The following is a 25,212-nucleotide window of genomic DNA, read 5'->3' as shown; positions in this document are numbered from 1 at the left end:
AAAATAAAGGAAGGCCTACAATTTCACAAATCTATAAACCAAAAGCCTCAAGAGGATAGCTGACTGCATAAACCATAACCCCTGTTCCTTAGGTCTTTCTAACATTTCTGAGTGATGTTTTAAAACATAATGAGAAGGTAAGTGATTCGACTTGAAGAACGTGAAGCTGGAATGGGCAGGTGACAGAGAAGCCAAGCATGTGCAAGAGAAACAAAGAAGCCTAAGACTACACCTTTTTTCTGTTAATGAGCCAGTTTCCCCATTGCGGAACTTAAGGCTTGTCTAAGTTGTGGTTGGTTACAGGCTCCTTTAGGCATTAACAGTCCTCAGCTGGGGACAAAGCAAAAACCATCTGCTGCAATCTGGTGTTGGGCTTGTTACCTGGAAATATATACTGTTAACCTCAATGAAGATGACTAGGAAACAGTGTTCCTTTATTGATTTATTTTGATTTGATTTAGTTTTATTTTATCTTCTTCAGTTCTAGTCTCACGGAGACTTTTTAGGGAAGGCCTCCTGGGCTTCAAATCACATGGTGCATGTATATTTGAGGCAACTGTCAATGAATACAAAACAAAACACAAAAAGCAGCCAACTACCTACCAATACTCTGATTTCCTCTCAGAGCGTAGAATCATAAATGGAAGTGGATGCCCAGACAGATACTACATCTCTACCGCCCCACCTCCGCCTCACATTTATTTAGGTGCAGCCACGTGACCGGTTCTCCACAAAGGGATGGCTACGGAAATAACGTGTGCACTCTCTCTCCTTCATGCTCTCCTTTCCATTCCATTATTAGATAGAAACGATGACAAGGCCTTAAAAAGGAATCCAACAGGCAAGGAACCTGGATCCCTGTATCGCTGAATGGAGAAGAGCCACTGTCCATTACCCAAAGATACTCTCGCCTTGGACTTTCACGGGGGAAAGAATTTAACTTCTGCTGCATTTAACCGGGACATAATTTTAGGTTTGTTTTTAAATAAAAATGTAGTTTACCCTAAATAATACGTGATCTGTTCTTAAATGAAGACTGTTCATCCCTGTCTTTGCAAATGCTTCTAATTTCTTTTGGTATACCAAATATCACTAGTTAATATACATTCTCTTACACAAGCTCATAAATGTAAACTCCTAAGGCTCATTATTATCTACAATGCTTACCACTAAGTGGCAGATTTTCTGCCAGAGCTTCACGTTCCTTTTCTGTGAGTTCAATTCCCAGATTTTCCAGAACATTGTCTAGGTTATTGGCTTTAACCATCCCTCCTTAAGAAACAAACAGGAAGTAATCATGAAAAAAAATATTACGTGATTTCCAAAGATTATATATAATTTTTTTTCTCACATGCATTTTAGTATGATAAAAAAAACAAAGGAAAAGGTACAATTTATTTGTATTAGTGAACAGGCATATAAGGTTGACTCAGTAAATCACCTAAAATGATGTCAAGAACAACTTAGATAAAATGTCTGAGGTTGGGGGTGCCTGGCTGGCTTAGTCAGTAGAATGTGTGACTCTTGATCTTGGCGTCGTGAGTTCAGGCCCCACATTGGGCATTTAGCCTACTTAAAAAATATTCTGAGGTTGAAGCATTACTGGGTGACAGGCTGTGATTATGTGTTTAAAGTTACTATTTGTAGTATTAAGTAATACTCATCTGTTAAAAGAGGGGCCAAAAGAATAGCAATGATAGGACTGTCCCCATGGGGAATACAGAGAGAATACTGTGCAGGTCTGTCCCCAAAACAAAGCCAAGGTATCAGCTGAGAGGGATAGTTCAAGATTCAGATCATCAATGTTCTGCTATTGCAATATACAAAAAGTGTATTAAAGATGAAAAGACTATAAAAATGGACTCAATGCTCTCAAAGAGAAGTGTCACGAATAACACATTCACCACAAAATTCTCCAAGGAATGTTGCTGACTGGAATTATTCCAAGTATCTGGGATGTCAGGAGGCCAACTGCCACCTGCAAGAGGCTTCTCTCATTAAATAGCAGCAAACCTTCTACCCTTTTCCTCTTTCCCTTCCTACTTCCCCTTCTGGTCTCTTTTTCTAAGGACCTACAGGAAGAGGAAGTAAAAAAGCATTTTGGCCACAATACCATGCTTCTTTTCCACATTTGCTGTTGCTGCTATTGTTGTTAACTGGTCTTTAGGAAAGAATGTTTTATAGAAAATAACTTGAGGGGCGCCTGGGTGGCTCAGTTGGTTGGGCGTCCGACTTCGGCTCAGGTCATGATCTCACAGTTTGTGAGTTCGAGCCCCGCGTCGGGCTCTGTGCTCACAGCTCAGAGCCTGGAGCCTGCTTCCAGTTCTGTGTCTCCCTCTCTCTCTCTGCCCCATCCCCACTCATGCTCTGTCTCTCTTTGCCTTAAAAATAAATAAAATAAAAAAATAAATTAAAAAAATAAAAAATAAAATAACTTGATTTGTGCCATAAAATTATTAAAGATCACTCCAAAATCCTTTGTATTGTTGTTGGGCAAACACTCAGAAAAACTGCCTATGATATTCTGTATATTATGTGTTGTATAAATTAGATTTCAAATGATTCTTTGGGGGTGCTATTTAGAAATATTCTCCAAGAGTGAATGGATCCCTTGCAATACTATACCATGGGTGATTATGCAAAAGTACTTAACATAATGAAATAAAAAAAATCTAAATACAGGAATGTAGACATGACTCAAAACCTGGGGGTAAGATGTTTGTGTTGATATTTGTGTTGACATTTAGCAGACTTTTCTGCTAATCATGGTTCTTAAATACCTTTTACAGACTTCACACCATCCAACAATCTGTTCTTATACACCTTTCCAGTAGCTATTAAAAAAGAAAAACCATAATTTATATCCAAAGGAAAAGAACACGGACACACAGTTTTTGGGCAACTGGGTAATTCTAGGAGCAATCTTTTTTACTCTTTCCCTAGGAAATCTGTTCTATCTCCTCATCAAATAAAAATTATTTTAGGAAAAAAATTGTGACAAAAATGTACCCAGTGTTCAGCAACCAAGAAGACTGCTGGGAAGACTATACTGTGCAGGAAAAAAAAAATCACTACTTCTTTATGTCCCCTCCCCCCCTTTTTTTTAACCTGTGTCTCACTTCCCTCAGTTTCCTTCCTATCATGCAGGCCTCTCAGGGGCGTGACTGGGTAGTGTTATTACAACCTGCATCAACTCTGATGGCAATATGGTTATGGTTAAAGAGCTGGGTTGACAGGTTGAATCTGTACGTCAGCAAACTTAATTTGTTTTAAAAATTATTTTCAGTACTTTTTAGGAGAAACAAAGAGACAACAATTTAGAACTGCTGACAATGACCCCCAAAACCAATGTCCCCGGAAAGGCTGTTCTGAGACTTATATGGCTCACCATCGATAGGCACCGTCTGTCTCAGCCTCACTAGTTCCTTTTCAGGGAGCTCGATCCCCAGGGCTCCCAGGACCTTTAGCAGATCGTTGGCATCAATCTTTTTTCCTTTCAAAAGACAGGAACATCAGTGCGTGACAATTTGGAGTCTAATGATTCCAGATAATGAAAAAATGATCACCTTCAGCTCGGAAGTAGCGAGCGAGTAAAAGGAAACACATACAACTACACAGAATCACAGGGAGGCCACAAATAGAACACAGGTCCTTAATCTCCTAAAAGGCATACTCTCTTAGTGATGGATCTGTGTGCATCTAATGCAGCAGAGGGTAGATTTGCTTTTAAGATTGGCCAGCAAATTAGAATGATGGAAATCATGAAAATTTATAATTTTGGCAGGGGAACTTATAATTCTGGGGAGATCCTAAATTACGTGATTTTTCTCTTCATATATGCCTATCAAGGCATGGGATTATTTGAATATTAGTGAGGTAAGTGATATTATTGCTTTATTAAAAACATTTGGGCCAGATTTCTTACCAAGACACAGAATTTTCATTGTATTTTTAAAATTTAAGTTGTACAAATAAATACAGCATAAGATTCTGAAAACAAGTATTCAATGAGACATAATATAAAGACATATAAACAGTTTGGGGAAGTTGAGGAGATATTTTAAAAATAGTACAATTTTATAGTAACTTGCCACTCACCAGAAAACATTTTCAATGCATCCATTAACTTTTTCACTTTAACCTTCCCATTATCTGTTAAGAGAGCCATGTAAATCAAATACAAATATAACACCGGCACTCATTAGCAATATGGAATTTAAAAAAGAAAGCAATATATGTATACTCTAATATTTTATCCTATATTCATCTTGAGCCAGAAGTTCTAAAATATTACTAGAGCTTTGATTCATTGAACTACAGAAAATTAAACCTCTGGTAGTTAAGGATGAGATATAAAATTAAGTCACCGTTTCCCACAGAGTCTGCTTCATGACTCCTATACGTTGGGAAACTCTCCACTGTTTACATCAGGCACAAGGAACAGAATTTACAATTTTTGTGTGCTACATATTAATGTTTGTATCTGGCTCTTACAATTGATCTCCTTATGTAATAGGCTGGTACTTAGTAGTTCCTGACTTTTTTTGTTTTTTTTTTTTTTGACACAGAGTTTCTTACTCCTTTATTCCCTATGAGTAAATTAATGATCACTTCAGTGATTGGCTTGAGATAATTTTAAAAGGAGAGATTCTGTATATTTTTAAATCAATATTTAAAGACATTAACATGAAAGCATATTACAAAGATAGAAATTTGGGATTCTATAGGATCTCAGATTCATTTTTCCTTACTAGACCAAAACCAACAAAGACATTGCATTTGCACAAACTATTATTTTTTGTCTAATTTGTAGATGACAAATATGTAAATAGAAGCTTCATGTCATTTTTGTTCTTTATTATCTTCTGGCTCTAAAAGTACAGAGCAGGCCAATATTCGTTTTTAAACAATTTATTGAGATATAATTTGCATACCAAACAAATTCATCCATTTCAAGTATACAAGTGAACAGTTTTAGTATATAGACTGAATTCTGCAAATATCACTGTAATCTAATTTTGGAACATTTTCATATTCCACAAAAGAAACCTCATTATCAAAAAAGAAACCTCATACCATTAATTTGCAGTTCCCATCTACAGCCCCAACTGCAGTCCTAGGCAATCACTAATCTATCTGTGTCAGGGAAAGTGTCAGGACTAAGTGTCAGTATATTATATGAGGAAAAGATTTCTAAAAATCCAAATGGAAACATTAATATGTAGTACATACAGATCTGCTTATTCTGGACATTTCCTATAAATGGAATCATACAATACGCGCCCTTTTGTGACTGGCTTCTTTCACTTAGCATAATATTTTCATTGAACCACCGCATTTCAGCCCTAATTCAGCTTCAATTGTATTTCAGTGTTTCTAGTTCTTCAAGGGAGCTGCCTGAGAATGTGGCCTTTATTTAGATCATGGAATTTGAAATAGGAGTGGGATATTATGTAGCTTCAGAAAAAGGCAAAATTCCGTATGTTACAGCCTGAGTGTTTGCAGACCACTCTGAGAAAATGAATGAGTGCTATCGTACGGCTTTGGAATGTGCCTCTCATGTTTAATCTCCCACATTTTCTCTTTTATTTTCCTATTTTTTCTGTATCTCCTCTAGACCGTTTTTCATGCTATTTTCACCCCTAATTATTTATCTATTCCCTCACTTTTTGTAGTCCTAATCAAACGACTATGTTTTTAGCATTCCTTTGGATCCAGAATTAAAAAGATTGATGAAATATGTTAATAAAATGACAAGAAAGAATATTACTTTATTTTCTTTCTGAGCTCATTTTTAAGTTTTTACAAATATCTTCTTACTGGCAAACAAACTTCTTCAGAGATGATTTTATAGAAGCTCACAACTCAAGTTATATTCAGTGATGCAAAAATGTATATGCTTACTCACCATCAACAGGTAGGTTCTTTATCAAATCGCTATTTTCCATTCCTGTGAGATTCATTCCCATGTTTTGCAAAGCAGTGTCTAGGTTAGCAACATCAACAATCCCTCCTTGGAAGAAAGAGAAGAATGTAAGCAACATTGAATAACCTTAGAATGTGACAATAGCTATGAATTACTGTGTGTTATAGATATTGGTTTCACCTTAAAGAAAAAGGTCGAATGTATATTCGGTTGTATCTAAGAGTGTCAGTAATAAAGGTGGAATTAGAATTTCCTCCAATGAGTAATTGTGGGAATCCATTCATATAATTAGCTTTTAAAGACTGTGGCAGAACTTCAAGATGATTTACAGAAATATAGAAAACAAAATTCATATGCTTCTGCCAGTAGGAAAGTATTATTTTTGTTTGCTGAACAGTTTACATGGTTCTTTCCTCTGAATAAATTTTCCCAAAAATGTCTAATAATTTCTCTCATTTTGTGAGACTGAAATATATATATAGTAGAATATGCATGACATACATTTACCATTTTAACCATTTTTCAGGATAGAGTTCAGTGGCATGGAATATACTCACCTTGTTTTAGAACCATCACCCACTATCCATCCCAGAACCTTTTACCTTCCCAAATTAAAAGTCCGTACTCCTCAAACAATACTCCTCATTCCTCCCTACACCCAGCCTCTGTCTCTACGAATCTGACTGCTCCAGGTTATCTTACATTAATAGAATCATACAGTATCTGTCTTTTTGTGGTTGGCTTATTTCACTTAGCAAAATGTCTTCAATGTTCACCATGTTGTAGCCTGTGTCACAATTTCTTTCCATTTTAAGGTTGATGAACACACAGACTGAGCCCATCTCTTGGCTCTTTGAATAGTGCTGGATATACAAATTTGGATACCCACTACAAAAGTCTGAATGTCTGTGTGCCCCCCTACCCCCTGCCATTCATATATTGAAAACCTAATTCTCAAATTGATGGTATTAAGAGATGGGTCCTTTGGGAGGTTATTAGGTCATGAGGGCAGAGCCCTTATGAATGAGATTAGTGTCTTTATAAAGGATAACCTGCAGAGATCCCTTGCCCCTCCCACCTTGAAATGATACAAGGCGAAGTCACTGTACAAATACAACCCAAAGGAGGGCCCATGCTGGCATCCTGATCTTGGACTCTAGTCCCCAGAACTGTGAGAAATGAACTTCTGTTGTTTATAAGCCATCCAGTCCCTGGAAATTTATTATAGCAGCCTGAATGAACTAAGACACATGCCCGGAAATGGAATTGCTGAATCATGTAGTAATTTTAAGTTTTTGAGGAACTGCCATACTGGTTTTCATAGTGGCTGCACCATTTCACGCTTCCACCACCAGCGCACAAGTGTTCCAACTTCTCCACATTCTCACCAACACTTGTTATTTTCTGTTCCTTTTTAAAAAATTTTTATTTTTTTTAATGTTTATTTTTGAGTGGGGGGGGGGAGTGGAGAAAGCATGAGCGGGGTGTGGTGGGGGGGCAGAGCAAGGATAGAGGATCCAAAGCACAGCCTGATGTGGGTCTCAAACTCACGAACTGTGAGATCATGACCTGAGCTGAAGTTGGATGCTTAACTGACTGACTGAGCCATGCCCAGGCGCTTCTGTCCCTTTTTATAAAATCGCCATCCTATGGGGTGTAAGGTGGCATCTCATTGTAGTCCACTATAAGTCTAATTGTTCATTTGTAGGTAGTCAGAATGCACTGTGGTTGCCCCTAGGGTTTTTTGTTTTGTTCTGTTTTGGTGTTCTGTGACTTCCTTACGATATGATTAACCAGAGACCTCTTAAGCAACATTTTAGGACTCATTACGTGCCCTGTGTTTTAGGATCCATGTCTTTGAACAATCACAAAAAATTACCAACTGTTAGGTCTTCAAATTAGCATTTTCTTTCTTTGTCTCTGTTAGCTCTTTTGTATACTGTTGGATAAATTGGCAGATTTTTCACTCTGACCCTCAGGCCTCTTACTCCTCCTTCCTGTTTGTAACGTTTTTGTCTCTATGCTGGAATCTTGGTAATTTTTTCAGAGTTCTATTCCAGTAATCCAATTAATTCTTCATTTACATCTGCTAATAAAACCATTATGTTTTTAAATTTTTCAGGCTAGACGTTTCATTTCTAGAAATTTTGACTCCTTTCAAATCCATTTTTTCCTGTGCTAGTTTTTAAGAGTATTTCCATTTTCCTTTTGTGAATTTAGTCATTTAAAGCATACTTATTTTATGGTCTATCTAAAATATTTGTATCATATGAAGTCTTTGGGGGTTCCATTTTTTATCGTATATATTGGCAAATTTTTTTAAAATATACTTTATAGTCAAATTTATTTCCATATAACACCCGGTGCTCATCCCAACAAGTGCCCTCCTCAATGTCCATCACCCACTTTCCCCTCTCCCCCAACGCCCATCAACCCTCAGTTTGTTCTCAGTTTTTAAGAGTCTCTTCTGGTTTGCCTCCTTCCCTCTCTAACTTTTTTTTTCCTCTTCCTCTCCCCCATGGTCTTCTGTTAAGTTTCTCAGGATCCACATAAGAGTGAAAGAATATGGTATCTGTCTTTCTCTGCCTGACTTATTTCACTTAGCATAACACTCTCCAGTTCCATCCACGTTGCTACAAAAGGCCAGATTTCATTCTTTCTCATTGCCAAGTAGTATTCCATTGCATATATAAACCACATCTTCTTTATCCATTCATCAGTTGATGGACAGTTAGGCTCTTTCCATAATTTGGCTATTGTTGAAAGCACTGCTATCAACATTGGGGTACATGTGCCCCAATGCATCAGCACTCCTGTATCCCTTGGGTAAATTCCTAACAGTGCTATTGCTGGGTCATAGGGTAGATCTATTTTTAATATTTTGAGGAACCTCCACATTGTTTTCCAGAGCGGCTCTACCAGTTTGCATTCCCACCAACAGTGCAAGAGGGTTCCCATTTCTTCACATCCTGGCCAGCATCTATAATCACCTGATTTGTTCATTTTAGCCACTCTGATCACTCAGCGTGAGGTGGTATCTCAGTGTGGCTTTGATTTGTATTTCCCTGATGATGAGTGATGTTGAGCATCGTTTCATGTGTCTGTTGGCCATCTGGATGTCTTCTTTGGAAAAGTGCCTATTCATGTCTTCTGCCCATTTCTTCACGGGGTTATTTGTTTTTCAGGTGTGGAGTTTGCGAGTTCTTTATAGATTTCCGATACTAGCCCTTTATCCAATATGTCGTTTGCAAATATCTTCTCCCATTCCGACGGTTGCCTTTTAGTTTTGTTGATTGTTTCCTTTGTAGTGCAGAAGACTTTTATCTTGATGAGGTCCCAATAGTTCATTTTTGCTTTTAATTCCCTTTTGGCAAATTTTTTTCATTTTTTGTAATTTTCTGTTTCAAGTTCATTTTAAGAAAAGTTTTATAGGGAAAATTCTTCTGACCATGATGTGAGGATGAATTTCTTGAATACTAGAGTTACTACAATGCTGGTGCAAACTTTAAAAAAATTTTCTTTTAATATTTATTTCTTTTGAGAGAGAGAGAGAACGCACATGCATGTGAGTGGGGGAGGTGCAGACAGAGACTGCGACAGAGAATCCAAAGCAGGCTCTGCACTCTCAGCACAGAGCGTGACATGGGGCTCAAACCCACAAACCATGAGATCATGACCTGAGCCAAAGTCACACACTCAAGTGACAGAGCCACCCAGGTGCCTCACTTTTTGTTAAATTTTTGTGAGTTCCTGGGCCATGCAGGGAGTGCAAATATGAATTGGAACCAACATGAACATAGGTCCATAGTCATGAATTTTCAAAGAAGACATTTCTTCATGATCTTAGAATCCATGACTATACATATAAACTTCCTTTTACCTACTTGTGCTGATTAGACATTTTTCTAGTTTACCATTTCCTTAAGGGTGAAGTTATTCAAGAGTTCTACTTTTATGTGGACTTTTGCTTCCATCTTAAAGGTAAAAGAATGGTACAGGAGGCCATTTCGTAAAATAAATACAGAAAAGATCTTTGGAAAAAACATGAATGTAGTTTTACACACACATACACACACAGTGGTAAAGGCTTCTCATCTGCTTTTCAGATTCAGATTCATCTGCTTTTTTGCTATACCTGTCACTCACCTTTAAGGGTTTTTACACCATCCATCAACCTATTTTGGTACACCTTTCCAACAGCTGTAAGAAAGAAAGAAATCAGACCACACCAATGAGAGATTAAGTTAGGCATTTAGGAAAGACAGACATCATAATTTACCCCCAGAAAAGGCCTAATTTAATTGTAAATAACCAAGAAAACAATTAACAAGTAGAAAAAATTTTCAATATGGCTCCCTGGCTTCTGAGGGAGTTATTATGGGCACTCTACTATGCTGAAACACACACATCTTAATTCCCTATGCCTCCCTTTAATTTCCCCATTTTCCCTTTCTGGTATTTTCTCACTCTTTACTTTCCTGTATGTCCCTGTTTATTCTTGAGGATGCCTTCTAACTAGAATCAAAAGTTAGAATAGGCACTTCCTTGACTTAATACCAGGTTAGTGACTGAAGGGGCCAATGATTCTATAAATAAAGTGGCACCGCTGGGGTTACTTCTTAAACTGGAACTGCATAATTCCTTCTAAATCCTGTTTTTATCAAATGGAAATAATTCTAGAACTTCTCAAAAAATAAACACAAGTCTAAGTTCCTTAAAAGCTACATTGTTTTTTTAAATATTCACCATTGACTGGCAGATATTTCTTTAGTTTTGAGCACTCCTTATCTGTGAGCTCTATCCCCATTTTCTCCAGAATACTTTGAATATCACTGACATTAACTTCTCCTCCTTCAAAGAAAGAAATGTAAGTAGATGAAAAGTTTGGATATGACCTAAAATCTCCAAAATATGAAAAAAAGAAGTCATTTATCTATTTAGCAGATCATGCAACAGCTATGAACAAAGTAGCATGAGACCTTTGCGCCATCAGACATCATGGAAACAGAATTGTTCCCTTTACTCAAAAAATTCAGTATCTATAATTATGGAGTAAAGCAATTTTTTTTTGAGTAAAGCAATTTAAGCAAGATATAAGTGGCTTGGGGGATTCCAAGTTATTTAAAATATCACAGATATTTAAAATTCAGTGTCTCTGTTATTACCTTAATTATGAGTGTTGTGTCTGGTTTTACTTCACTACTTAATATGTTAATTCAGCATAATGTGCATTTGCCTTTGAGAACATTTAATTCTATTACACAAGTGAAGTAAGTACATTAGTTCAAGTTTGTAGTTTACAAAACACGGGCTACATCTTTTAAGATGTTTTGCAGTACAGACAATAGTTAAGTAAAGTGTATGTAAGTGAGATAGAAGGGAATGAAAGAACTGAGCAATATTTAATTCTCACGAGGCATTACATGCACATGGAGAACCTGTTCACTAAATATATGCTAGGCTAAATGTATAAGAAGCGTTAAATATTTGCGATACTCTAAAATTGCTTGAGGCACCAAATATTCAAGATGTGGTAAATATTTATGACACTTGTTCAAATGACTCTAATTTGGCAATCCATTGGTGACACCATTTTTAGGTCTTCTGTGTCCTCTGCTCAAGGAACACAAAACCTATGGCTCTTTGATGGCCTTAATGGCAAGCTACAACTATTAGCTACAGGTACTTGTCCTTGTGTCTTTCTTTTTTTGTTTTTGTTTTTGTTTTTTTAAGTTTATTTACTTTCAGATAGAGTGGGGAGAGGGGCAGAGAGATTGAGAGAGAGAGAGAGAGAGAGAATATCCCATGCAGGCTCTGTGCTGTCAGTGCAGAGCCTGACATGGGGCTCGATCTCACGAACTGTGAGATCATGACCTGATACAAAGTCAAGAGTCAGATGCTCAACTGACTGAGCCACCCAGGTGCCCCTAACCCTGAGTCTTTCTGAAAGAGTTTGTGTCACAGGCTAGAGCACTTTCCATCTGTGGTCCATCTGCTTGAATCTCAATTCTGGTCCTTATAACCACATCAGCAGCAGGGAAAACTAATGCTGCTGAACAGAGAGAGACACAAAACTTATTATGCACATCACACACCTTAGATTCAACTAGTGTAGTCCTCCCATTCACTCTACCCTGAATTTGTTAATGTATTCCATATTTCTGCCCCATTTTTGCTGTGTGTTTTTATTTTATTTTGTTTTGTTTTGTTTTGCTGTGTGTTTTTAAATGATTTAATACTGTGTGACTCAAACATTTTAACTGGGTCCATGAGCCTTTCTGTCCTGTGCACTCTGGGCTAGTACTTTGAGGCTACGTTTGCAGAAAGTCAGTTTCCCTTCATGACACTCAGATTATGTATACCGAAGTACTGTTTGGAAGAAACCTCAGAGGATAAAGAATTTTTTATCAAGCATTGCACTTCAGTATATAGTGTAAATATCAAAAGTTAAAATTCCATACAATTTATCACATATACAAGGACTACTTGGAGTAAAAGAGGGTATTAAAAATAATTCGTTAAAATTAATCTCCCTCGGTGGTAAACCATAACAATCGAGGATGTAAGATCACTCTGAAGTTAAACTCTAGGCTAGGAGTCAGCCAACTTTTCTATAAAAGTTTATAAACAATAGAAAATATTCTAGGTTTTGTAGGACTTATGATCTCTGTCACAACTACTCAGCTCCACCTTTGTATGGTAAAAGCAGCCATAAATAATGCACAAACTAATGGGCTGGATGTGTTCCAATGAAATTGTTTACACAAACAGAAGCAGATTTGGCCCAAGGGTCAGAGTTTGCCAACTCCTAGTTTAGACAATTAAAGTAGAAACACTTCCCCAATAAAATGGTAAAATGGTAAAATGGCAGAGTAAAAAGGTAGTGATGGGAGAGTTGGAATAGAGCATTAAAATATAACTTAATGTATGAATTAGGAGCTTAGAGTCACAGTAATTGTTCACTAACCTGTAACAGTGGCCACTGCATCCATCAATGTGCTGAGCTCAACCTTCCCATTAGCTACAAGGAAAGCCAAAATAAGGTAATAAGGCCAGAGAGCCATATATAAACAGACAAAAAATAGGGTAAATTGGGAAATAAGAGATCGAAGTTCATTAGCTCCACTGCTTTATCTGACTCAACTATAAGGATATAAACCCTGGATTTAAAGAATTAACTCCACATTAGTTGAGGGAGAGTCTTTATCTCTTGGACAAAATGGAGTCTTGAATGTACCTCTTGAATTTGAAGGCTGCTCTCCATCTTACTGGCAGGGTGAGAGAGGTCCCAGTGACTTATTTGGCTGTGTAGCAATTTATCAGCTTTGGTTCAGCCACATTTGTCAGAGGAGTCTTTGGGGACCACCTTTCTTGTCTTCTTACCTTTTCCCAACTTGTCTTTCTCTAGTTTCTTTGTCTATCACAACTGTCTTGGGATTTTTGATCACATAAATTGGTGACCTGTTTCTTCTATTAACACTATATACACTTGTTTGTAAAGATAGGTATGTATTTCTCTTTAACCCTAAAAGACGGGTAGATATTTCAGAGAGTCTCCAAACTGAAAGGACTTGTGGTAACATAATAACTAGTTACAAAGGGGATTCAACAGTTCACTGAAAGCTAATGGGTTAATAAAAATTCTACGTGATGAGTCGAATGTGCAGACTCGCTCTCCTATGTCCTAAGGCTTCATGAAGTCCTTGTGTAACACTAGTAATTATTATTTTTTTAAAAGGGTCATGAGTCATAAAAAAAGCAATAAACTTTAGAAGAATATTATGCCTTATTGGGAATAACTTGGAATTAGGATGGTTCTGAGGGGGGGTTTCAAGAGAAGGCCAAGTTTGCCCCCGTGTGCTAAGTATGAACAAGTATTCCCTTGTATACCACTGAAATTGGCCAGGATGTTGCTGGTTGTTTCAAAATGAGTATAATTTATGCCAAACCTTCTTTGGAAAGCAGAAAACTGCATGAGTGATGATTAGGCAATTGTCTTTTTGCTTTGATAACATTTATACCAATGATTTGGAGCCCTTTGGTTATGTACTGCTCAAATGAAGTGTTAGAAGGCTAGCCTATATTTGACGTTCCTCTTGAAGACTTTCTGTCACTTTGAATTATTTGTATTTTTCACTGTTTTTCATTTGTTTAGTCTAATTATTCCATCATTCCATTCATTCTTCAATATTTATTGCCTCTAAATATAAAATGATGTAGGTATGGTTTCTACTTATGAGAAAATCACAGTTCATAAACAAAGAAGAGTGATATAAAGACACTCACTTTTTATACAACATGCTAAGTGTATAATAATATATGTGTGAATAGGATGAATTTTAAACTAAGAGGAAGAGTAAATAAAGTGAATTCCAGGGATCAGGGAGCTCTGGAAAAGGTAAACTTTGAGATTAATTTTATAGACAAGAATTGGCCTGGTGAAATATGCCTAAGTATTTTTGTTCTAGGAGTTGGAGAGTATGTGGAAAAGGACAATTGGATAATCAAATCAGATGCCATGGTATAAGCATTAAATAACAAAGAAGATCTGTATATTAACTGAAGAAAATTTCATAAATTATCTACTAAATTTCAGGCACCATATGAGGCACTAAAAATTAAAATATATTTAATAATAAATTTAATATAATTTCTGAACAAGTCAGTTTCTGGGGTGAGACAGACAAGTAAACATACTATAATAGAGCAGTTGGGTTGACGTACAGCAAATGATAAAATCAGGAGATGCTTCCGCTAAAATTCATCCATTTATAGCTACTGCTTTGCAACAGGGTGGAGAGCCGACTATATAAGAATCTTGAACCCTGCCTATATCCAATACTATGGTTCAGACACCTCAGTGTTATAGGGCAATGTGGATGCAGGAAATAATATAAGATAAAGCTAAAAGGAAAGCAAGGGTCAGATCACAGATGTATGAAATAGTCAGCACTCCTAATTGGTAGGACTTGGTATTCAATGAGATGTGGCACTAAGAAAAAGTTGCAGTGAAAAATACCAATTCGGGTTTTTTTTTTTTAAATATTTATTTATTTTTTGAGAGAGAGAGAGAGAGAGAGAGAAAGAGAAAACAAACAATTGGGGGAGGGGCAGAGAGAGAGACACACACAGAATCTGAAGCAGGCTGTAGGCTCTGAGCTGTCAGCACAGAGCCCAGCACGGGACTCGAACTCATGGACAGCGAGATCATGACCTAAACCAAAGTTGGAGGCTTAACCGACTGAGCCACCCAGGTGCCCTGAAAAATGTCAATTTTTAAATTTGTTTTACTGAGAACATGATGGTGCCACCAGCTGAGAAAGGGAATGTATAATTAGGAGATAGTTTTTGGTAGGTATTTTTAAATATAGTGAATTTAAGATCTGAGGCTTTGCTGAGCAAGAATGAATTTGGCAGATACAACCCAACAGGAATCTGGATGTGATTTTACCCAACCCATATTTGGGGAGGAATTTGGGCTGCAGAAAAACATCTAGAAGTTTTCAGCATATAATGACAGTTGGAAATAGGAGTGTGGATAATACTGTCCACTGAGAATTGTAACACGGAATTGTAAAAGTTAAAGTGATTAATGGGCTTAGGACACAACTATTTGAGGGATACTAATAATAGGGAAATTAGTCATATTTTTCTTCCTTCCTTTCTATTCTCTAGCCTATGAGATTCATTTTGCTCCTTGTAAATTCATTACTGGGTCAGAAAGTAGTTATAATAGTTCTGTGTGTGATGCTTGGAATCCAAAAGAGAAGAGGTTAAAGATATGGGGCTTATAGAAATGAAGAGAAGGCTAGTTTCTTCTCTAAGCTTTGCAAAAATGTCATTTTGATACTAGGTAAAACTAATTATGGACACACTCATGTACAAGTGCAGAAAGTCTCCTGTAAGATACAGTAGTATGTGAAACACGCACCGGTAAGTGGTAGATTTTCTGTCACATCTTCGTGTTCCTTTTGTGTGAGCTTGATTCCCAAGTTTTCCAGGACAGTGTCCAGGTTATTCACCTTAACTTTGCCTCCTTAGGAAACATACAGGAATGAAACATGAAAAAAAATGAGTTTAAAATATTAGAAATATATTTTTGAATGTGAATTGTTATCTGAATATATATACTTTGTCATTATTACAATAAAAAAAACAAAAGAGAAAATGTACTTATGTGATTATTACTTTTCTGTATGAACTCCCATTTAACATGTCTAAGAGCATTAAATAATCAACAGAAAAATCAGAATTAGTAATTCTTCCTTTAAACCTTGAATAGAAGCCTGTATTATAAACAGCTCATGAAGGGATAGGCTACATGATTTGATTATAACCAATATTAGAGAGAATAGGAATGAGCTTTGATGATAGGACCTTATTAATTTATTAACTAACTAATATTAAAACAGAATGAAGATCATAAGGTAACCTTAAAAACAAGCAGAATCTTAGCACTTTTTTAGATAAAATTAATCATTTTAAAGTGAACACCTTAGTGGAATTTGGTACATATTCACAATGTTGTACAGATATCACTTCTAGTTCCAAAACATTTTCATCATCCCCAAAGGAGAGCCCATACATATTAAGTAGTCATTCCCTACTTCCCTCTCCACCCAGCCCCCCGCAACCCTAATCTACTTTTTGTTTCTATGGATTTGCCTTCGATCTTCCTTCATAACAAGTTTTCCTTACACAACTCCCTAAAAATTCGGTAATCCTTTTCTTCATAATTTGCTGTGTATGATTAGATTTTTTGGGTTGCGAGTATGGATTCCTAGAAAGATGTATTGAGACATTATAGCATAAAATATTATGATGATGAAAGTAACTAAGTAACTGGGGTGCCTAGGTGGCTCAGTCGGTTAAGCATCTGACTCTTGATTTCAGCTCAGCTCATGATCTCAGGGATGGTGAGTTCAAGCCCTGCGTCTGGCTCTGCACTGTCAGTGCAGGGCCTGCTTGGGATTCCCCTTCTCTCTCTTTCTGTCTGCACTCCCCCACTTACTATCTTTCTCTCTCAAAGTAAATAAATAAACTTAAAATAAAAGAAAGTAACTAAGTAATCTATACATAGGAAGCTAGACAGGACTCGTATCTAAATGATAAATGTGAACCTTGAAGATTTCAGATGTCTCTGCCTTTCTTATCAGGCTTTTAACCTACCCTTAGTGGATTTCACCCCATCCAACATTGCATTCTGAAATACGTTTCCAGCAGCTATAGGAAAAGGAACAATTCATGTCAGAAGGGAAATGGTATGAACATTCACTTACTTACAACTTCAGTAAAACAACTGTAATTGAGTGGGAAATGTGTTCTGTCTTGGTATTAAATTTAAGAAGAAGTTATGGAAAAGAAAACTGTCTCAGTGTGACAAATATATGTATTTTCTGGCAAGTAGGCGACTGACAGCTGAGGGAAACACTATTATGTTGGAACAATCACACATCTTTCCTTTTTCGGTTGACTTCCCCTTTTATTTCTTTTCCTAGTCCCCTCCAGTTTCCTTCCTTTTCTTCCTTAGGATATAGGCTGATCAACTATCTGACACTCAGATGACAAAGCTATGGCTGAAGGGTTTGGTAAACTGCAGACTAAATCCAAATGACAATGCCTTTTCCTAATCAATTTCAGGATTTTTCAGAAAGCCCTCGACAGGTAAAAATTTTAAATTGTTCACACGGGCCACAAAACCAAGTTCCCTGGAAAGTCTTTGTGGCTTCTGTATAGCTCACCATCCATTGGCAGAGTTTCCTGCAGCTTTTTAAGCTCCTTAGCTGTGAGCTCGATCCCCATGCTTCCCAGAACTTTCTCCAGATCACTGACATGAACCTTTTTTCCTTTGAAAATACAAGAACATTAATGTCTGAGAATAATCATTCCATGAAATGGTGAAAAATTCATTCTCATTATAATGCATCCCCCCCATCTGAGGAAATGGAAGGGGAAAAGGAAACACGTTTACACAGAATTATGGGGAAGTCACATAATAGAACATAACCCCTTAGTGTTTACAAAAGGAAGGTCTTTTATTTCTGGGAACAAGTCTGCCCTGCTGAGAACAAATTTGTTTTACAATTGGCCAGCAAATTAAGATACTAGATGGAAAACATATAAATTCAGCTATCATTTATTGTATTTATTCTTGTCTCTGAATAATGTGACTTTTTTCTTCATAATGACAATAATTTGATCCTGTCAAAGCTTTACAGTGTAACTGGAATAAGTGTACAATGCACAATATAATGATTCCACAACTCTAGACATTAATCGGTGCTCATGATAACAAATGAACTCTTAATCCCATCAACTTATTTCACTCATCCCCTCACCGCCTCCCTTCTGGCAACAATGTGGTCTCTATAGTTAAGAGTCTAGTTTTTTTTGGTTTGTGTTTCTGTTTTGTTTTGTTTTGTTTTTTTAATTTTTTTTAATGTTTATTCATTTGTGTAGAAAGAGAGAAATACAGAGCGTGAGTGGGGGAGAGGCAGAGAAAGAGAGGGAGACACAGAAGCTGAAGCAGCTCCAGGCTCAGAGCTGTCAGCACAGAGCCCAATGAGGGGCTCAAACTCATGAACCATGAGATCATGACCTGAGTCGAAGTCGGATGCTTAATTGACTGAGCCACCCAGGCGCCCCATTCGTTTGTTTCTTAAATTCCACATGAGTGAAATCAAACAGCATTTGTCTTTTTCTGACTGATTTATTTCACTTAGCATTGTACCCTCTAGATCTACTTAAAACATTGTACCCTCTAGATCTACTTAGCATTGTACCCTCTAGATCTACTTATTTTAAGATTAAAATAAGATTTCTTATTGAAAGATTGAGCGACATTGGCAAAAACAGCTGAGCAGTGAGTGGGTTGCTTCATGAAACTATCCTTCCACCGAAACACTAAATGAGTGAGAAAGAACTATCAGAATCAGTTGATTCTGGAACTGATTAGAACTGATTAGAACTCTGGAAAAGAGTCCAAGTTTGGTACATCAACCAAGTGAAAGCAGAATTGAGAAAAAGGTGACTTATAGTAAGAGAGCTTTGTGGCATTTTGACCCCCTTCCCCAAACTGTTTTTGATCATCCATCCCTGTGAGCAAAATATTTTCCAGGACAAAAGTGACAGTCTCTTATTTACCTGTAAAAGGTTTCATTCCATCCATATGCGTTCTCATTTCAACCTTCCCATGAACTGTAAGAAAATGTAAATCAAATACACAGTGGTATTCATGGAGAAATGCAAAACAGGAAGCACAATGGCATTCATTGGCTACTGAATTTTATCCCCCACCTATCCCAAGGAGCACAAAAGGACATGGAAAATAATCATTCTACTTGTTACAAAGGTGCCTGTTTTAACAACTGCTTTCATCCATTGTCATATGGCAAAACTCTAAAGGTGTGAGATTCAAAAGTCACCTTTTTTCATCAGACTTTATTTTTAGCTTTAGACTTTGGAAAACCAAAGATGATTTGGGCCACACCAGGGAAAACAAAATTTAAAACTGGGATCTTATTCACCACTGTTTCAACTGGACTTTTGAAATTATCTCTTTCTTTACTGAGATTCTAATTACTATTTCCTTTCATGTTCACTGACCCAGGCAGACCAGTTTACTCTTGATTTGCATGACGTATGATTTGCTTGAGGGCAATATTCATTTTGAGCTTAACTTCCCAACTCTAATGATTTGCATAGTTTTCATAGTAGACACCCAATTGAATTTCATACAAATTAATATTTAAAAAGACATTAATATGTTAAAGAACAGAAATATCTCACAAATAGATGATTTTTGAGATCTATATTTTGCCAAGATAGAAAAACGACCTAAAAAACTGTCACTGTTGGTAAGTTACTTGAAAAATTCCTGATTTTAGATTGTAAGTAATAAATTATAGTATACAATATCTAAAAACCCCTATACCATGGAAAATTTACAAATGAAGGTCCTGGATAACTCAAAAATATTTACTGAAGTATTAGAAGCACGCAGTGACTCTTAGCAGAAGCTGTGTGACACTTACATGTACACAATAACAAGTATTAGAACAGTGAACAGGACAAATATACATTTATTCATTGGTTGCTAAATCTAGGCTAACGAGAATCTTCCTTGTTTTTCTTCTGGATCTTTTGAGGCAGAATACTCCAAAAGTTATTTCTGTAGTAAAACCATTTAGTGAGGTCAGGAAAGCAGGAAGATACATGTCAGTTTTACGGGGCCACTGGAAATTCTCAGAAACAAAGATGATAACACCTATTGGGTGTAAAACTTGCTATTTAACTTGGGTCCTACTTCAACTGAATCTTGCCCTCTCCAGTAAATTCATATCTCCGTCCTGACAGACACAGTATGAGAAAAGCTTTGCCCTAAATGGGGTCTTTCTGTCCCAAATGATATAATTGGGGCTCTATGCTTGAGCCTTAATCTTTCACAAAACTTCTTTTTAAGCTCAATACTGATAGTAACTCCAGATGAGCAGATCACCAATAAGCAATAACTTAAAAATTTTAACTCTGGGGGTGCCTGGGTGGCTCGGTCGGTTAAGCATCTGACTTCAGTTCAGGTCATAATCTCACGGTTCATGAGTTCAAGCCTGCATCAGGCTTGCTGCTGTCAGCACAGAGCCCACTTTGGATCCTCTGTCCACCCCCCCTCTTTGTCCCAGCCCCCGCTTACGCTCTCTTTGTGTCTTTCAAAATAAATAAATTAACTTAAAAAAAATTCTAACTCTGATTTAAAGAAAAAAGGATTAATCATTCCACATGTCCATTTTATTTCATGTGTACTTTTTAATCTCACAATGATTTTCATTATGTTGGTTGATCCGAAATTATTATTTTAAAATAAGGAACAGAAATCAATGGCAATACCAGAGGATAGTTTCAAATAATAGCTATATTTCCACCCATAATTCTGCTTTTTTTAGCAATATTAAAAAAAATTCCACCATAATCTCAAATAGACAAAAAATAGTTTTCTATTATGAAAGCTGATTGTTCCATATCTAGTCTCATTCACGGATACACCATTGCAAGCAAAGAAAACAAGACAATGAAGACCACTTGCATGGTCCTTCTAGTATACTACCAGTGGTAAAAATTAGAGAATAAATTAAATGAATTAACAAAAATATTTTTAAGGGTACAGTGCTTATCTTACACAATGATGTGAATAAATGTGCCTTAATAAGATGAGCAAGTATTGATTCATCTAAGGTTATATGATAGTTAAGGAATGTTCCAGACAGATACTTCTTAGCCCTACTATAACGTTCTCAGGCTGATATTTAACATTTGCTTATTTAGCTTGAGAATTCTTTTAGCCCCAATTCAGAATGTACTAAACTTTAGACTTTGTCTCTAGCCCATCAAGGGAGATTAGAGCTTTGGGAACAGTCAGTCCTTGAACCATGGAATCCAGCTCAGAATGAGGGGATGTAAGCAGAGGCATAGGTGGGGCCGCTGAGCATTCAGGCATTCCACACATTCAGGCCTGAGTGGTTACTGTTCCTTTTCCCCTCAAGGGTATCTGGAAAACTTGGTCCTATTCCTTTGGTGCAGGAAATAGGTCCTACACTTCATATTCCTCCTTTATCACGCTTTTTTTTCTTTTAAGAGAGAGAGAGTGAGCGCGCGTGTGCACGAGAGAGAGAGAGAGAGAGACAGAGACAGAGACAGAGACAGAGACAGAGTGAGAGAGACAGTCCAAAGCAGGCCACACTCTGCACAGAGTTGGATGCAGGGCTCGATCCCACATCCCTGGGACCATGACCTGGGCCGAAATCAAGAGTTGGACGCTCAACAGACTGAACCACCCAAACGCCCCTATTCTGCCTTTCTACATGTCCTTGAAAATGGTAAGGCGAAGACAGAAATGCTATTTTAATAACCTCCCACTTAGGGGTACCTGGCTGGCTCAGGTGGTAAAGCATGCAACTCTTGATCTCAGGTTGTGAACTGAGCTCCACACTGGGCCTAGAGCTTACTTAAAAGAAATTAAAAATAATTTCCCACTTTGGGCTCTGCTCTCTTTTCTCTATAATTTTTAAAATTTTTTTCTGTGTTAAAGCTTCTTCTATTTAATGCACCCCACTCCCTTCCCTCCACAGCAGGGTCTCTCTAATTTTGTTCAGTTCTAACAGTGGCCTTGGCCTTGGCCATACTCCAAGTGGAAATGAAGTTACTGAAAATGTCAAGGGGCAAAACATGTTTACTTTCAGTCTGAGTCATCTTTCATGTTTTCCGTCTTCTTAATGCCAAAGTAGAGTTTTCAGAGATTCTTTTATAGAAGCTCAGATTAACCAATTCAAACATATCTTAAATACTCACTGTCAGCTGGTAGATCACGTGTCAGATCATTAATTTCCTCTTCTGAAAGGTTCATCCCCATAGTTTGCAAAGGAGAATCCATTTTATCGACATCAATAATCTCTCCTTGTGAAAAAGTAAAGAATATGGGGAAAACTCACTGATTCCAAAGTGTGACCACTCGCATTACTCACAATGCATTAATGATTATCAGTCTCATGAGGAAAATAAGATTTAATATAGTCTATTCACATATATCAAGGGGGTCAATAAGGATGTTAGACTTCGAATAGAAATCTTCCAGGCGAATGAGCAATTTTCAAATCTTTCACAGCAAATGGTAAAATCAAACTGTGGCTGACAATGAGGGTTTTTTTTTTTTTTTTCCTGAACTCCCAGATTAGATGCCTCAACTCCCGACAAAAACCTATAATCAAGTTCTGTTTCCATTTATGTGGAGGACGATGTTATTCAGACCAACCTTCCTCTGGAAACTGAAATCTTGGATAAAATGTAAAAAGCATCTCCTCAAAAGTACTAAAGAGCTGATAAGAGAGTAAGTTACTAGTGCAAAGTCTCATCAAAAGTAGGAACCTAGGGAGGTAAGCAGAGCCCTGTTGCTGTTTCTGTTCTAATGATACTTGCTCCATCTGGATTTGAACTGTCATGTTGATGACCTCATGGAGTGTGGGTGATTCTGTCCAAGTGCCCAGCAGCAGCAAAGGCAAGTATTCCTTAGGAACATGCTTCCATCCTTAGCCTCAAAGGTTTCTTTCTATAATTTTCCAAGGAAAATAGCTCACGCTCAAAAGAACCAAACACAGAACGAAACAAGTTACCTGAGAGAGAATAAGCAGAAATAACGGGCAGCAGCAACATGCTCATAAAAACTTTAGATTTAGAAGTTATCAAGCACAAATTACAAAACTATTGTGCTTCCTATGTGTAAAGCAATGGAAAACAAGCTAAAAGTATCTGCATCTGCAGGAGATAGGAAACAATACAAAATGACCCAGGATAGCCGAAAAAGAGAAAAAAAATGTTTAGAAATGAAAAGAAGGGGGAAAGAGGAGGAAGGAGGGAGGAAGGAAACAAGACAGCTGTATGGGAACATGAAGGGGACCTTGAACCACGTGGAACTCATCCTCTACCCACTAGTGAATCTAGGGCTGTGGGAAAGTCCTTTGGGACAATCCTTGGTTTAGTGCCAAGTAGAGGTGGTGTGTCTTTCCCGAGCTTCCTAGTGGGCAGCTCACGGTGTCTATGGGGCACTCTTACTGGTGCACACCGTGCATATGGCATTGTCTGCACCCATGGAGGCCGGAGCTACAGCCAAGTGGGTACATCACCACGTGGTTAAATCTTGACTCACAATAACGCAGATCTGTATTGAATGTGGAAGATTTCGATGTTAAAGTTGAAAGGCTAGTCAGTATTTCTATACCACAGAAAACAAGAAATAAGGGTGCATGATATGCTTTCATATTTCTTCATTATGTTGGGATTTAAACTTGGCACAACAGTAAACACGTACATGTGATAAGTCCTCTCATAATATAAGTGTTTTTCAAACCCTAAGAAATCAATCTTCTCACCAGGAAATATGTCACACAGCAAGTGGAAAATGAAAGAAAAAAAACCAAGACAAATACACTCCTACTAAAAGTCACACAAAAAAGATGTTTCTATAAAGAACAGCCAGAACTGGGCGGGGTGGACAAGGGAGCGTGTGTGTGTGTGTGTGTGTGTGTGTGTGTGCGTACAAGGCCTGAGGAGTGAGGGGTTAGATCTACTCATAGCAAAAGATTATAAAGCTGTTATACTCAACACAATTTAGAGCATGAATAAGCAGACCAATAGAACAGAATGGAAATTCTCAAAATAGACAAGTGCACGTGGAAATCAAGTATATAGTTAGGATGGCATCTCAAATTCAAGGATGTGGTGACAGACTTTTAAATAAATGATTTGGGACAACTGTAGAGCCGTTTTCAAAAAGATAAACTAGATCTGTATTTCCCGATGGAATGCAATGTGAAATAAATGGTATTACTTATGAAGTATTCTTGTCAAAAAAAATGTTGAAGATGAAAATAATTAAGCCATCAGAGCTGACTCCTGGTTTATGAGGAATACGGACAACAGAGAAACAAGAGAGATGAGAAAACAGACAAAAACGGGTAAATTTAGTATATGGGAAATTTTTCTTTTTTTAGTATATAGAAATGCTACAAGACAATTGGCAACCCAGTTTCTTAAAAAAAAATCAGTGCCTAAAAAGAAAAGACGAAGAAGGTAGAGGAATAGCTGTAGAGTACATGAGATTTAAGTGTCATAATAGATGCAGTGTGTAAAGCTTATTTGGTTCTTTATTTGAATAAGCTCACTGTAAAAAATATTTTAAAGAAGGGAAATTTAAAAATAAACTGTATAATGGTATTGCAGTCATGTAAAAAATCCATACTTTTAAGAAGATGTATACTGAAGTATATAAGGACTAAATGAAAATTTGCTTTGAAATAAATAAGAGAGGCGCCTGGGTGGCTCAGTTGGTTGAGCATTGGACTTCGGCTCAGGTCAGGATCTCACAGTTTGTGAATTCGAGCCCCGCGTCAGGCTCTGTGCTGACAGCTCAGAGCCTGGAGCCTGCTTTGGATTCTGTGTCTCCTTCTCTCTGCCTCTTCCCCGCTCATGCTCTGTCTCTGTCTCTCAAAAATGAATAAACGTTAAAATTTAAAAATAAATAAATAAATAAGAAGCAAGTGAGATGAATCTTCATAACTGTTGAATCTAGGTTCATTCTATTATTCTTTGTTCTTTATCATTCATTATATTATTCTTCCTACTTTGTATACATTTGGAAATGCTCATTATAGCCAAAAGGCAGAAAGAACCCAGATGCCCATCAAAGGATGAGTGAATAAACAAAACATATACACATACAACAGAATGTGTTATTAGGCAAC

The 25,212-nt window shown here is 37.1% G+C and overlaps 1 protein-coding gene across 1 annotated transcript in view; it reads right to left on the bottom strand.

Annotated features, from left to right (window-relative positions):
* LOC102964258 overlaps positions 1-25,212 on the bottom strand; it is a 194,792-nt gene that overhangs the window by 106,819 nt on the left and 62,761 nt on the right. The window contains exons 20-32 of the mRNA XM_042965462.1: positions 22,268-22,372; positions 19,070-19,123; positions 17,668-17,772; positions 17,096-17,149; positions 15,858-15,962; positions 12,894-12,947; positions 10,673-10,777; positions 10,073-10,126; positions 5,909-6,013; positions 4,099-4,152; positions 3,389-3,493; positions 2,781-2,834; positions 1,168-1,272 (exon numbers count right to left, since the gene is read on the bottom strand). Coding sequence (XP_042821396.1) covers positions 1,168-1,272; positions 2,781-2,834; positions 3,389-3,493; positions 4,099-4,152; positions 5,909-6,013; positions 10,073-10,126; positions 10,673-10,777; positions 12,894-12,947; positions 15,858-15,962; positions 17,096-17,149; positions 17,668-17,772; positions 19,070-19,123; positions 22,268-22,372 — 1,059 coding nt within the window. The remainder of the gene's footprint in view (positions 1-1,167; positions 1,273-2,780; positions 2,835-3,388; positions 3,494-4,098; positions 4,153-5,908; positions 6,014-10,072; positions 10,127-10,672; positions 10,778-12,893; positions 12,948-15,857; positions 15,963-17,095; positions 17,150-17,667; positions 17,773-19,069; positions 19,124-22,267; positions 22,373-25,212) is intronic.

The sequence above is a fragment of the Panthera tigris genome, chromosome E1, assembly GCF_018350195.1.
Source record: "Panthera tigris isolate Pti1 chromosome E1, P.tigris_Pti1_mat1.1, whole genome shotgun sequence".
Lineage (NCBI taxonomy): Eukaryota > Metazoa > Chordata > Mammalia > Carnivora > Felidae > Panthera > Panthera tigris.
This window is presented reverse-complemented; position numbering and strand designations above follow the sequence as displayed.